General features: G+C 35.4%; 1 protein-coding gene across 1 annotated transcript; it reads right to left on the bottom strand.

Annotated features, from left to right (window-relative positions):
* Positions 1-4,200: 4,200 nt before the first annotated feature.
* LOC144975837 (uncharacterized) lies at positions 4,201-10,416 on the bottom strand. Its single transcript, XM_078920027.1, has 4 exons — positions 10,104-10,416; positions 7,872-8,102; positions 6,353-7,326; positions 4,201-5,859 (listed from the first exon to the last, which is right to left on the bottom strand). The coding sequence occupies exons 1-4, from the start codon at positions 10,414-10,416 to the stop codon at positions 4,201-4,203; spliced, it is 3,177 nt and encodes a 1,058-aa protein (XP_078776153.1).
* Positions 10,417-12,113: the final 1,697 nt, after the last annotated feature.

Here is a 12,113-nt window from a genome sequence, read left to right as displayed (position 1 = left end):
TATTTGGGCACCGGTTTTTGCACCTTCTTTTAATAATGTTTTAGCGCCCGATTTCAAGATGGGAAACAGAGATCTTGCAATACCACCAAAGATACTCCCAAGCCCTCGACCTCTTTGATGTCTTCCACCAACAAACACGGGTAGACCACGTCCTGCTTGAGTACAGTAATAATCATCGTAACCTTTTTGATTGGATTTGAACACGATCCCTTTTGTCATGACGACTGTTTACGAATCGAATCTCTTCTTTCGAAAATGAAGTATCACGATAGACTTCCCTGAAGCAAATGTCAAAGGTTCGCCTTTGTCGTTGGTTAAAAGGAGTTCAACCGTGTCAAAATTAAATAGTCTGAGAGGAACATAGTTAGGTTTCTCAAAAATATGATGAACTATGTCTTTGCTTCTATTTCCGCTCGGTACGCATCTCAAAAGAGGTACGACGCTATCCCCAACTATTCTAGGTTGAACGAGGTTGCAATATACGTATACTGCTTCGAATCCGACGTTTAGATGTAATGGCCTTTCACTCGACACAGACGTTGGACCGTATAAATAATGATTTGGAATATTCAAGAGATTGCTCAATGTCGAACTCAAGTGCAAAAAAGTTCCTTCCTTATATAGCCTTATCATTACTCTGCGAGTTGCACGGTCGTAATAAAATTTGATGAAACCCTCGTGCTTCTTTTTTATTTTCCTTCTTATATGAGTCATCATCGTTTTAACCAGTTCATCCGGTGACTCGTATAAACCCGATGGGATGAGTACGGAATCTTGTTCGCTGTCGTTAGTAACTCTAAACTCGAAAAATGCTTCATTCTCAAGGATGTTGTTATACGTGTTACTGAATAATATTTCTGATAAACCGACTTCGTATTCTGTCGATAAATCTAACACTCTGGGTAGTTTTGTAAAATAATGCCCTGGAGAATTATTCGGAAAATAGCTCATGCTGCTATTAGAAGGTAAGACTAAATAAGACATGATTAGACTCGTTTATTCAGTGTTGGATTTGGAAGAACGTAACCGAGACAACTACTTAGAAGCGCTACCCATAGTCTGTCTGTTTCTCCGTCACGCGTCAAGTTATATAATGATACAGACACAACAATCGACACAATCATCATCTGACACAAGAACACGATCTCCCCTCTAGGGACTCGTTTCCCAAACATAGACCAATAAGATGAATTTCTGTTGGAATTATTACTTTCACTTTCGGATCCTTCCATTTGAAAATGAAAAAAACAAAGCAAAACAAAAAACAAAAAAAAAAAAAACAAAAAAAAAACAGGAAAAAAAAAAACAAGACCAAAAAAAAATAAATAAAAAAACAAAAAACAACAAGGATGATAATTAATTGTAAACACGAAGATAAGACTTTGGTATCCAAGAGTTAAATGATGAATCGTAACCGACCCACTTCACCAAAAGTTCTTGTCCGCTTTTACGCTTATCCAAGACGGTCTCAATTCTGTAGATTTCTTTTGCACCAACTTTTTGCAGTTTTTGTTTATAGAAGCTTCCGCGCACGCATTCGTTCTGATCGTCTGTAATTTGGTAGGTTCTAGGTGTTGTTGAAATGGATTTTGTCACTGTAAATAACTCTTCGGTCCAAGAGGGTAGGTAGCCCTTTTTAAACAGTCGCCTACTTTTACTTATTCTCACACGATCGCCGATCAAAAGTTTTGCACTAATTTTCTTTTTAGGTCGATCATCCAAATACAATGTGTTCCATACGTCCCCTTGATTTTTCTCTGTTACGTCAACAGGGCGTAACTTGATACTCCTATGATAAGAATGATTATAACTTTTCACTACTTTGGGTAATACGTCTTTGAATCGAGGAGAGTTCTGACGAGTAAACACACGCCACAGTTTTTCTTTGAGAGTCCTATTGAATCGTTCAACTACCGCAGCTTTAATATCCTCGTTCTCAGTAGTAAAGAAATCAATCCCATTCCGCTTCAGAAATTGCTGAAAGCTTTTATTGACAAATTCGGAGCCTTTGTCGGTTTGGAGCCGGATTGTTCTTCGACCAGACTCTAAAATAGTCCTGAAAGCATCTTTTAACGTTTCTCCCGTTTTGTCTTTTATAGGAACAGCCCACGCAAACTTGATGAAGACATCGATACACGTCAAAATGTATCTGTACCCGTCATTGTACGATTTCAATTGTTGAACATCAATGAGATCAGCCTGCCATTGATGGTCTATTCCACCTACAATAATCCGTCGACGCGGAAATTTGTAACGAACGGGTTTATGAAGGGTGTATGCGTCTTGATGAGAAAGCCAAGAGCTGACGACAGTTTTTTAAAGTTTTGTAGCAGTCTTTAACGGTTTAATACCGCCATAAGATCCCGGTTGATTAGGATTGTAATAGCGAGCGCGTAGTGTTTTATCTCCTTTCATTTGAATGAGACCCAGGCAGATGTTCTCTCCGGTTTAACCGTTTCTAAATTCCTCGACGGACGTTGTCTAATATACGCCCACCTGTCAGCATGACCGATGAGATCACGTGGGATGTTGGATTCCTGCAGAGCACGAGCAAAATATTCCCATCCTTCAGGGTTGACAGACTTTCTTTTGCGGAGTGCGTCATTGACTAGATCAAGAACGTTTGAATTTGGGATGATATTACCTCGATATTTAATCTCCCCTCTCGGGTTCCATTCAAGCTCTGTGTGTCTTTTGAGATAATCCAATAATCTCTCCGCTTTCTTTCTCAACAAAATAGGTACGCTCTCAATAATATCTTTTGTTAAAGTGTCGTGTTCTGTTGGGTCATGTGTTCTTATTGATTGAGGATTGGTCTTAGTTACCATCTGATGTGATCGTTCATCTTTCCGCTTTAAGAATTTCCACAGCACTTGTTGATACAACTCTGCTTTTCGATTGAGTTCATATCTTTTCGCGTTAGAATATCTTTCATCTGCTGATCAAGATCCCAAAGCTTTTCTGTGGATGGTTCGGTTATCGGTGATTCTCTTTGGGTGTGGATTGAGTCCAAGAGACGTTGGTCCACCAATACCATTTTCTTGGCATGCTCCATCTCATAAACCACCCGCTAGTATTCCACCTAAAGTAGCCAAGACAGGTTGAAGAAGGGCACCTAATAGACCACCTTTTTGTAAAAGCTTCTTTTGTCGAGATGGTGAAGAGCCTTTTTTTGATAAAAGTCTTAAACTTCTCTTATGTCTGATCAAACGCTTCTTTTGTACTGGACTGAGCGGAAGATTACCGCGTAATATATTCAGTGCACATTCGCTTAACGTATTGATTAGATCCGGTGACGCTCCATTTAAAACTGCTTTTGCTACTCTGGGTTTAGCCTCTCCAAGAAGTTTCAACATTGAAACGTTACGTTTTACACGCGCAGACATTACTTTTGGATATAAACAACTTGTTTTTCAGGAGAAAAAACGTCTGTTCTTACACGAAGATGGTCAGGTGTATCCTGTCGAAGATCGATCACCAAATAACCGTGAGGTACGTCTGTTGCGTCCTTAAATGCGTCTAGTAAAAAATTTGTCTTTCCGGGATACAGTTGTTTTGCCAGCTGAACGATCTGCGAACGGTCACGTGGATTTTTAAAAATTACGAGATAATGAGCATTCAAGCTGATAGTGCGATGTTCTTTATTTTTTTAGAAAAGATTTTGTACAAGATAAAACACTGAAATGTTATTGTGATGCGATTTTTTTGTAAATAGTTTAGTTACGCTGTCATCAGTTTCGGCCATTAAGTCATCGAGTATCACAAGACGGTGTTGGGTTCCATCCCAAAAGGAAGATTTTGGTATCCCTTCTATAAAAGTTATCCCTTGTAACGCTTCAAAAGTTCTCTGCCACTCTCCATAACACCATATAATTTCTTCAGGTTGCGGGCTCATCATCTGATTTAAATGCTCAATAAATTTTGTGACCCATACAGTTTTACCACTCCCAGAAGGACCGGCGATGAGACATGTAAAAGGATGTTTGAAACGCGGGTCCATGGTTGTTACACCAGAAGAGGCTCTGTACTGATTCCGTCTGAACAAACCTTTCTCTTTATATAAAAGTAGGATAGACTAGCTCTCTGTTGTGTGTATGTGTATACGTCCGAGTCTAGTACACGAAAACCCTTATTTTCTCCCACACCACTCTTTTGCGTTTGCAAAACCTTGAGGTACTTTTCTTTTGTGAGTTCATTCAATCACTTTGATAAACCCTTACAGCTCGTTTTAGACTTCCCTTCTCCGAAACAAATATAGGTCTTCGAACAAAGAGCCACACCCCCGTCTCCTTCAAATTCTAGCTTGAAGAGACCCGGTGTCCGTCTGTCATATTTTTGCTGTACGCGACAACAAGGATATGGTGAAAAGTTGCTTTGTTTTTCAACTAGCTCTCGAATGTGTTCAGGACAAGCAATACTCGGAAACCACGTATGAAACTGTTTGTAAAATTCATCAATCAAGTTCGGTTTTAAGAAGCTTTGAATATTACAGTCGAAAAATGCAACGTATAAGCTATCGGTATCCATTTCAAAAAGTTGATAATCTGCCCTTGGAATAAATCTGTCTATGAAATTGTATTGAAACTGTAGCATTCTAAGTTTTGCGTACGAGTACACAAATGATCCAATTTGAATGGGGAGTGTCCAAAGAACGGTACATTTTGCGGATTCTATTTCATGTAAAGTCGATGTCAACGGAGTCATTTTTCTGAAATAAGGGCTATTAATGGTTTTTGATACAACGTTTTCATCTTCGGCGTATAAAACTGTCGTGTGTTTATCAAGCGCCTCGAGAGTCTTACCATAAGCCGAGTTACCCATTAATTTCATGGTTTCGGCTAAGATGCTATTTTCAGGATTACGATCGCCTTCACGTCTAGCGTCTGAAACCTTTTGCACAAAATTTGAAAAGCATGCACTTGGCATATATTCAATCACTTCTTGAATATCATCTACAATAAGACCGTGATTGAGATACCATTTGAGCAATGGTGTGGTCAGCAATATGCTTTTGGCATGGTAACTACTAATCAGAGTTCGTCGAGGTTGTCTTAATAGGTTATTTTTCACGGCGTATTGACACATGGTTTTACCTATATCTTCTCTTGCAACGAGGGTATTTTTAAAGATGGGTGGCATGTCTGCGTAATAAGAATAAAGGTCTTTCGGGACCCTGATAGTACACTGAACAAAACCGAAAATTTTGTCTCTATCAACCGCGGACAGTATCGATTCTTTTGTGATGCGGGTCCCTTTCTTAAAACAGTTATTATTAAGCGGGCGTAATTTCCGTAAAAAGGCAGATATTCTAGGGTCTTTTTTCATTTTTTTCCATTCGCATTCATAGATTTCTATCAGAGTAATTCCCAAAATATCTCTAATATACGCATTCTTCTGCGCTGTTTTTTGTTTTCTTTGTTCAAATGTTTCATTACATATCATGGTCTTTTCCTGAATACAGGAATGAGAATGATAGAAGCAACCTTGAAATTCGTAAGCAATTTGATTCGTCTCATCATACCCATCGACCTTGACCTGTTTTTCATGACCTAGATTTTTTTCCCTTCCGTTGAATTTATGACGAATAGGCACCCTTTGTATATGACTCATCCATTCGAGCCATTCGAACGCTGCCTGTCCAAACTTGTCTGTTTTCTCAGATTTAAACTCATTACTTTTACGTCGTCGGACAAATAAACCACTAGGCATATCTTGCTGAAGGCAGTATAAGTACAAGGAATTAGCGTCATAACCTTTTAAAGATTGCACGGGTTTATCTCCCCTGATCAATGTACTACCTTTTTCTACGAAACGTGTGAAAATAATCGACGGTCCACCAACGATGTTGGACTTTAAAAGCTGATGAAGATGTTTATGCTTTTCGTTGAATAATGAAAATATTACATTTTTAGGAATGGTCTTAAACAGGTATCTTAACGTAACCCCTGGGATCGATATCGCTTGTTTGAAAATGTCTAAACCTAGCTCTTGATAGAATTGCGTTATGCGTTCAATAGCCGTTAACATTGGTCCTACGTCACGAATATTGTAGAAAACTAAAAAGTCTTTCATTGTACTCATTCCCTGTTCCTCCCATACTTTCTCACAGTAAGCGTAGTCTTCTTGAGAGATGGTGCAATTTTTTAACGAGCTGAAAAATGCTGATATAGGTGGGAGTGACGTTTCCTTTAATTTTTCTAGACTGTCAAAGTACTCATAAGGAAAAAAATATTTCTGTTCGGTTACATTATAGGCTTGAAGAAAATTTGAGTAACTGAATCCGGGGGCTACAAACGTCTAAAAATTTTAGCTTATCGTTCGAAATGCAAAGAAAACTGTTGTTTTTCTTTACTATTTTGAAATCTTCTGTTTTCATTAGTTTCTTCACAAGGTAAGTTTTAAGAACGTTTAAATCATACATTTTAGAATTGAAACCTATTACAACCATTTGATGTAGATATTTATCTAAAACAGCTTTCAATTTCTGATTATCACCTATTTGCTCGTATGTGTTTTTGAATGTTGTTTCACTGAGAATAGTGAAAGCGTGAATGCTAATTTCTTCTAAGTAGTCTACCATACGATTTACTAACTTTTGAGGATCACCTTCGGATATGTAACATACGGGTTGTTCATAACCTGGAACATTTGAAGCGATTGCTATAGACATGGGTAAGTGTCTGGCGTGATACACTGTTCGGTTTGCTTGAGCTTTCGGTTCGGGTAAGTTATCTTTATTAAAATAAGACTCGATATCGAATGTACACCTAAAAGGATACACGTAATCGGGATCAATAGAAATTCCAGCATCTGCTAATTTCTCTAAATCTGTTGGAAGAAGTTGAAAAATTCCACCCGGGTACCTAGATTTAGTTGCATCCCCTTTACAGTCTTTCTCATGTCGTAACAAATTCGAATGTTTTGTCCAGAGTTTACTACAGTGAGAACAACCAAATATCTTAATAGCCCTTTCGAGGTCCCTAATATAACAAAAATGATTATTGACAAGTAAAACGTACATCGTATTAGAAAAAGAGTTTGCACTTCTCCTAAAGACTACATATCGGTTGGGAACATGATCCGTATCATACTTGTAAACAATGACATTTATTTCAAATAACTTCTCAATTTTGTCTAGTTCTCCTATACTTATACCCGGATATGTTGTTGGAAATGTTGATGTATACAAGCTAAACAAGGAGAGAGTGTAGTCGTCTAAGTCATTTACCCGTTTTCCTCGAGCCAAAGATAAGCATCTGAAGAAGCATAAATTATCGCTGAAAAAATCATTGGTCCTGTTATAATTGTACTGTAGAGTATATATACCTGGGAAACATTTTGAAAAACAAACAGATGTCGTTCGGGATTAGATTCCGAGTCTTGAAGTGCTACGTGTGGCCAATCTTGTTATACGGATGCGAAAGCTGGACTACAAATGCAGAAACACAAAAGAACATTGAAGCTTTTAAAATGTGGTGTTTGAGAAGGATGCAGAGAATATCGTATACTGCACACAAAACGAACGAAGAAGTGCTAAAACAAAAATACCAACAAAGGAAACTAATGCCCTTAATAGTGGATCGACAACTTTCGGACACATAGTAAGGAAAGATAAGAATGAATACCTGGCAAGTTGTGGAAAAATACCTGGTAAACGCGCCCGGGGAGACAAAGAAAAACACTCATAGACCAACTGAAGGGCTTCACCAACCTAACAATCCAAGAGCTGTTTGAAAAAGCAAGAGACAGGGAGGAATGGAGAGAGATAATTCATGCAGTATCCGAAGCCCGACCAGGCATGGAACCCAGAAGAAGAAGAAGAGTATATATGTATTTGTTATTTTTAACAGAATCGGGAATGTTAACATTACAACAACCAATAGGAAACTCTTTCATCTTATTGATATAAAACGTGGTCGATAAAATAGCCTGAACCCTGAAACGACTATCTGGTCTATGCTGACGGGCAAATTCCAAATGATCATTATTACTAAAATTTTCAATAAATTCCTCAAAATCTTTCCAATTACTAATAAGTCTGGGAATTTCTAATGCTCTGTTATTATTAATAGACGCGTGGAAAAAACGATATTCCGAATTTTCTTGATTTTGCAAAAGAAAAGAATGACTAAAATTGATTTTGAATCTAACGCTTTGCCTGTTGAAAATTTCCTTTAGTTGTTGAAGGATATAGGGAGAGCCCCATTCTATTGTGTACACGGATTGAAAGATCCCTTCTAAAAAATGTGTCTTAATAGATTCACGATGTTCTTCTAATAACCGCAATACAGTTTCATTTTCTTCGGTTTGTTCTACATAACTCGTAGACAATAAACTTGACGAATTTTGTTTCTGTTTTTGTATTTTATTTCCTTTTTGTTCTTGTTTTTGTTGTTGACGTTGTTGTTGCTGTTGTTCACGTCGTTGTTGACGATTTTGTTTTTGTTTATCTCTACGCTGTTGTTTCTTAAAAATTCTTTGCTGTTTTTTAAGCTCTTGTTTTCTTAACTTCTGTTCGTTCTCTTGTGTTTTATTTTGTTCTTTAAACTGCTTTTCTTTCAATTTTTCTTCTGGTGAACTGAACTTTACGTTTTTTTGATGGTTTTGTAAACTATCTTTCCTAGAGAAGTTCTTTTGACATTTCGAACAAGTATGTACTATAGAATTGTCATGTTTCTGTTTATGACGAATTAAATTATGTAATAATTTAAAACTAATGCCACAAATTTCACAGATGTACATGCTTGGTAACTTAACTATAAATATACAATTCTACTATAATCAAATAACAATTTTTCTGTTTTTGTTTTTTTAAAAAGAACGGGAGGAAAATGCTAAAAAAAAAAAAAAAAAAAAAAGAATCAAAAATAAAAATTTTTAAAGTTAAATGAAAGACATATCTAACAACTAATAAATAAAAAAAAAAACTATAGAAAAAATATTATCTCACTGTTAATCACTAGACGATCTGTTTAAGAGTCTTGAAAAATTCTTCATTCAGATTTTGACTTGTCCTTGTTTTTTACACGCTGTCAATATACCACTGTTGGGGAGGCTCCGGTTTCGTTTGTATAGTCGATGGGTTTCTTCCGGTTCTGAAAATAACATATGGTTTAGTTTAAAACTAGAACTGTTTATCTTACAAGTAAAGACATATAGTACAATTTGTAAAAGTAAATAAATAAATAAACAAATAAATAAATACATACATTTACAAAAAAAAAATGAATGAATGAATGAATGAATGAATGAATGAATGAATGAATGAATGAATGAATGAATGAATGAATGAATTAAACAAAAAGAAAAATCAAAGATAGTTTAAGATAGATCCAAAAAAAAATTATAAATAAAATATTAAAATACATCAATTTTTGATTTTGGTCATCATGTATATATACAAGTAATTATTACAGAGAAATAAGAGAAGATTGCTACTTACTATTGATGGGTCAGCTCACTCCTTTTATCATTTGGGGATTTATTGATCTTCTGTATCCGAGATTTCAATTGTATCGCTGTCCGATAGGATTTCAATGACTTCGGTAGCTTTTGATGATGGTTGTTAAGTGTCCTCAAATTCTGAAACAAGATACGACTTATTTTAGTCGAAATATGTAGCGTTATGAAGAGACATATAGGGTAATTAGATAAATTTGGATACAAACATTTAAACATTTCAATAATAATATTAAAATCAATCCTATTATAACTCAAATGTATTAAGAGAGTTCTATATATAACTATTGAACTAAATATTGAATATTTATCACAATTACCTAAAAATACACACAAAAAAAACACAAACAAAACAACAAGAACAAGAAAACAAGCATACTACTATAATAAAAAAATAATAATTAAAAATAAATAAATAAATAAATAAAAGACAAAAAGAAGTTTGTTTTTTTTTTTTTTGTTTGTTTGGTTGGTTTTTTTTTGTTTTTTTTGTTTTGTTTTTTGGTTTGTTTTTTTATTAAAAAGAGGTAAAAATACTAAATTATAATTAAACTAAAATATTTTATATATAAAAGACACAAATGTAATCTTTAAAGGCGATGTCTTTTCATTTGAATAATAATGCTATTTATCATTTAACTCACGATTTTCTCCGTCGATCGATGAGGGTTCAGGGTCGTTGTTTAAGCACACTAGACGAACGGCTTCCTCTGTGCCTACAACATCTTCGAGCAGTAATGCCTGTAACACTGGTTTAAGTTTAGTCGTAACAGTTTCTTTTGTATTGTCAAATGCTTCTTCGAAAAATCGCACAATCTTATCTTCAGGGGGTAGCATCAAACAATCATGCGCCATTTGATTGGGTGCGAAAATGCGACATCCTTCGCAGTTTGAAATATCAATAGCGTATATATGCTTCATTAAGTGGTTTTTAGAAAATTGAATGAAGTTTTCCATATTAAAGTTCTTCTAAAGGAGAAGAAAAACAAAAAAACAAACACATATCACAGATTGTTAAAAAAGTAAAACTTTTTGAAAGTGTTACACATCCTAAAATAAAACAGTCAGACTACCGTTGATGACGATAATAATGGTAATGACGAGGACTATTTCTTCATGTTTTCTTGTTGTTTTCTTTTTTTTTTTAGTTGCCGATTCATCACTGTCTTTTTTTATTCTTCCTTGGTCAATATGTCGTATATTTTCTTTGATAATTTTAACAAAGTTTTCAATTCTTTCTATGTTCAAAGCTATAAACTTATCGGACGATAGAAGTATTCCTCAGAACAATAATGCCTAAGTTTAATAACAAATGTTGATGACGATAACGATGATGATGATAATGACAATTTACATGTTCTTGTTTCTTTTCTTAGGTTTCAGTTTCTTTGTCGATGGTTCGTCGCTGTCCTCTTCATTTTCGTCTTGGTTTGCTAATATATCGTTCACTTTTCTCGACAATTTTAGTAATGCTTTCCACTCGTCTCTATTTAAGGCAATGCCTTTTTTCGATGGTAGAAGTTTTCCGTCGTCGTTACTCCCGTAATAACGTATGTGTATCTTCGGGATACCGTTAAACTCACCTACACTTATGTGAATATTTCTATTTCCTATCGGTACAGGCTCCATCGTGAAGAAAATTGAAATAGAAAATAAATCTAAGTTAATTAAAACTCAAACACACAAAAAATAGAAGAAATCACTTCGAATTTGTATTTCTTTAACGGAAAAGGCAAGCTCGCTGCAGTGGAATGGAAAAACAAACAGCAGAGCTGAATTTATAGGGTAAAAGAATGCTGACTTTACAAGACTGGGCAAAAAAATGCTGACGTAGGCGTGGCCAAAAAAAACGCTGACTCCATAAGCGCGGGAATAGTTATATCAAACGATGGGAAAATACCCAGAGCAAGGTTAAGACTTTATGACCCGTCATCTCAAAACGGTATTAGATCGGAATGAACAAGATTAAGAAAATTGAGTTTAACGTCAAAAGAGTCAAAATTAGGAAAGTTTATTATTTTGAAATTTAACTTACAAAACTCTATTTCCTCAACAAAAGCATTTATTTTAACTCAAATTTGATACAACAGGTTCAAAATTCAATTATACACAAAGGTTAATCCAAGCTTAACACCGTTTTGAAGTGATTGGTTACGTTTGGTTTTTAAAGTGTTTTTATTTTTTTACGCGGAATATGAAATGTAAACATATGTTTGAACTTTTCAACGACAGAACGGTGCCATCGTAATGAATTACGGCGCCATCGTAATGAATTTTACAGCTGTAAAGGGCGTGAGAAAAGTAAAACGATAGCACAGATGTTTATTATAAAGTGCTTAAGAAGCTTCTGACCTAGAATATCAGGTTTAAGTGCTGTTTTCTCACGAATATAAAATATAAGTTAATTTTCCTCTAACCGAAATTACCGGACGCCTGGAAAAAAAATTATATAGACGAGAACGAGAAACCAAAGGGGATAAGGTTCAAATTCAGGTTCTGAATGAAAGAGGTATATTTAGGACGTGTCTGAAAGTATGGTGTTAACTAGTAACGAGTCTGAAAGAGGATTCGGATTATGTTCGATAAACAGTACAGAAACTGGGTTAGCGTCAACTCTATGTATAATAGAGATAGACAGATAGATAGATGGAGAG

Source organism: Berghia stephanieae, chromosome 6 (assembly GCF_034508935.2).
Source record: "Berghia stephanieae isolate SIO BIC M18660-M18661 chromosome 6, UCSD_Bste_1.3, whole genome shotgun sequence".
Classification (NCBI taxonomy): domain Eukaryota; kingdom Metazoa; phylum Mollusca; class Gastropoda; order Nudibranchia; family Aeolidiidae; genus Berghia; species Berghia stephanieae.
The sequence above is the reverse complement of the archived record's forward strand: the minus strand, read 5'-3'. Positions and strand labels throughout refer to the sequence as shown.

What these genes read in the sequence shown, in the direction of transcription:
- LOC144975837 (XM_078920027.1), bottom strand. Translation starts at nt 10,416, where the DNA reads ATGGAAAACTTCATTCAATTTTCTAAAAACCACTTAATGAAGCATATA. An exon ending in ATCGATCGACGGAGAAAATC is followed by an intron (nt 8,103 to 10,103) that starts GTGAGTTAAATG and finishes TGCAAAATCAAG; the next exon opens with AAAATTCGGAATATCGTTTT. An exon ending in AAACAGAAGATTTCAAAATA is followed by an intron (nt 5,860 to 6,352) that starts GTAAAGAAAAAC and finishes CATCTTCATCAG; the next exon opens with CTTTTAAAGTCCAACATCGT.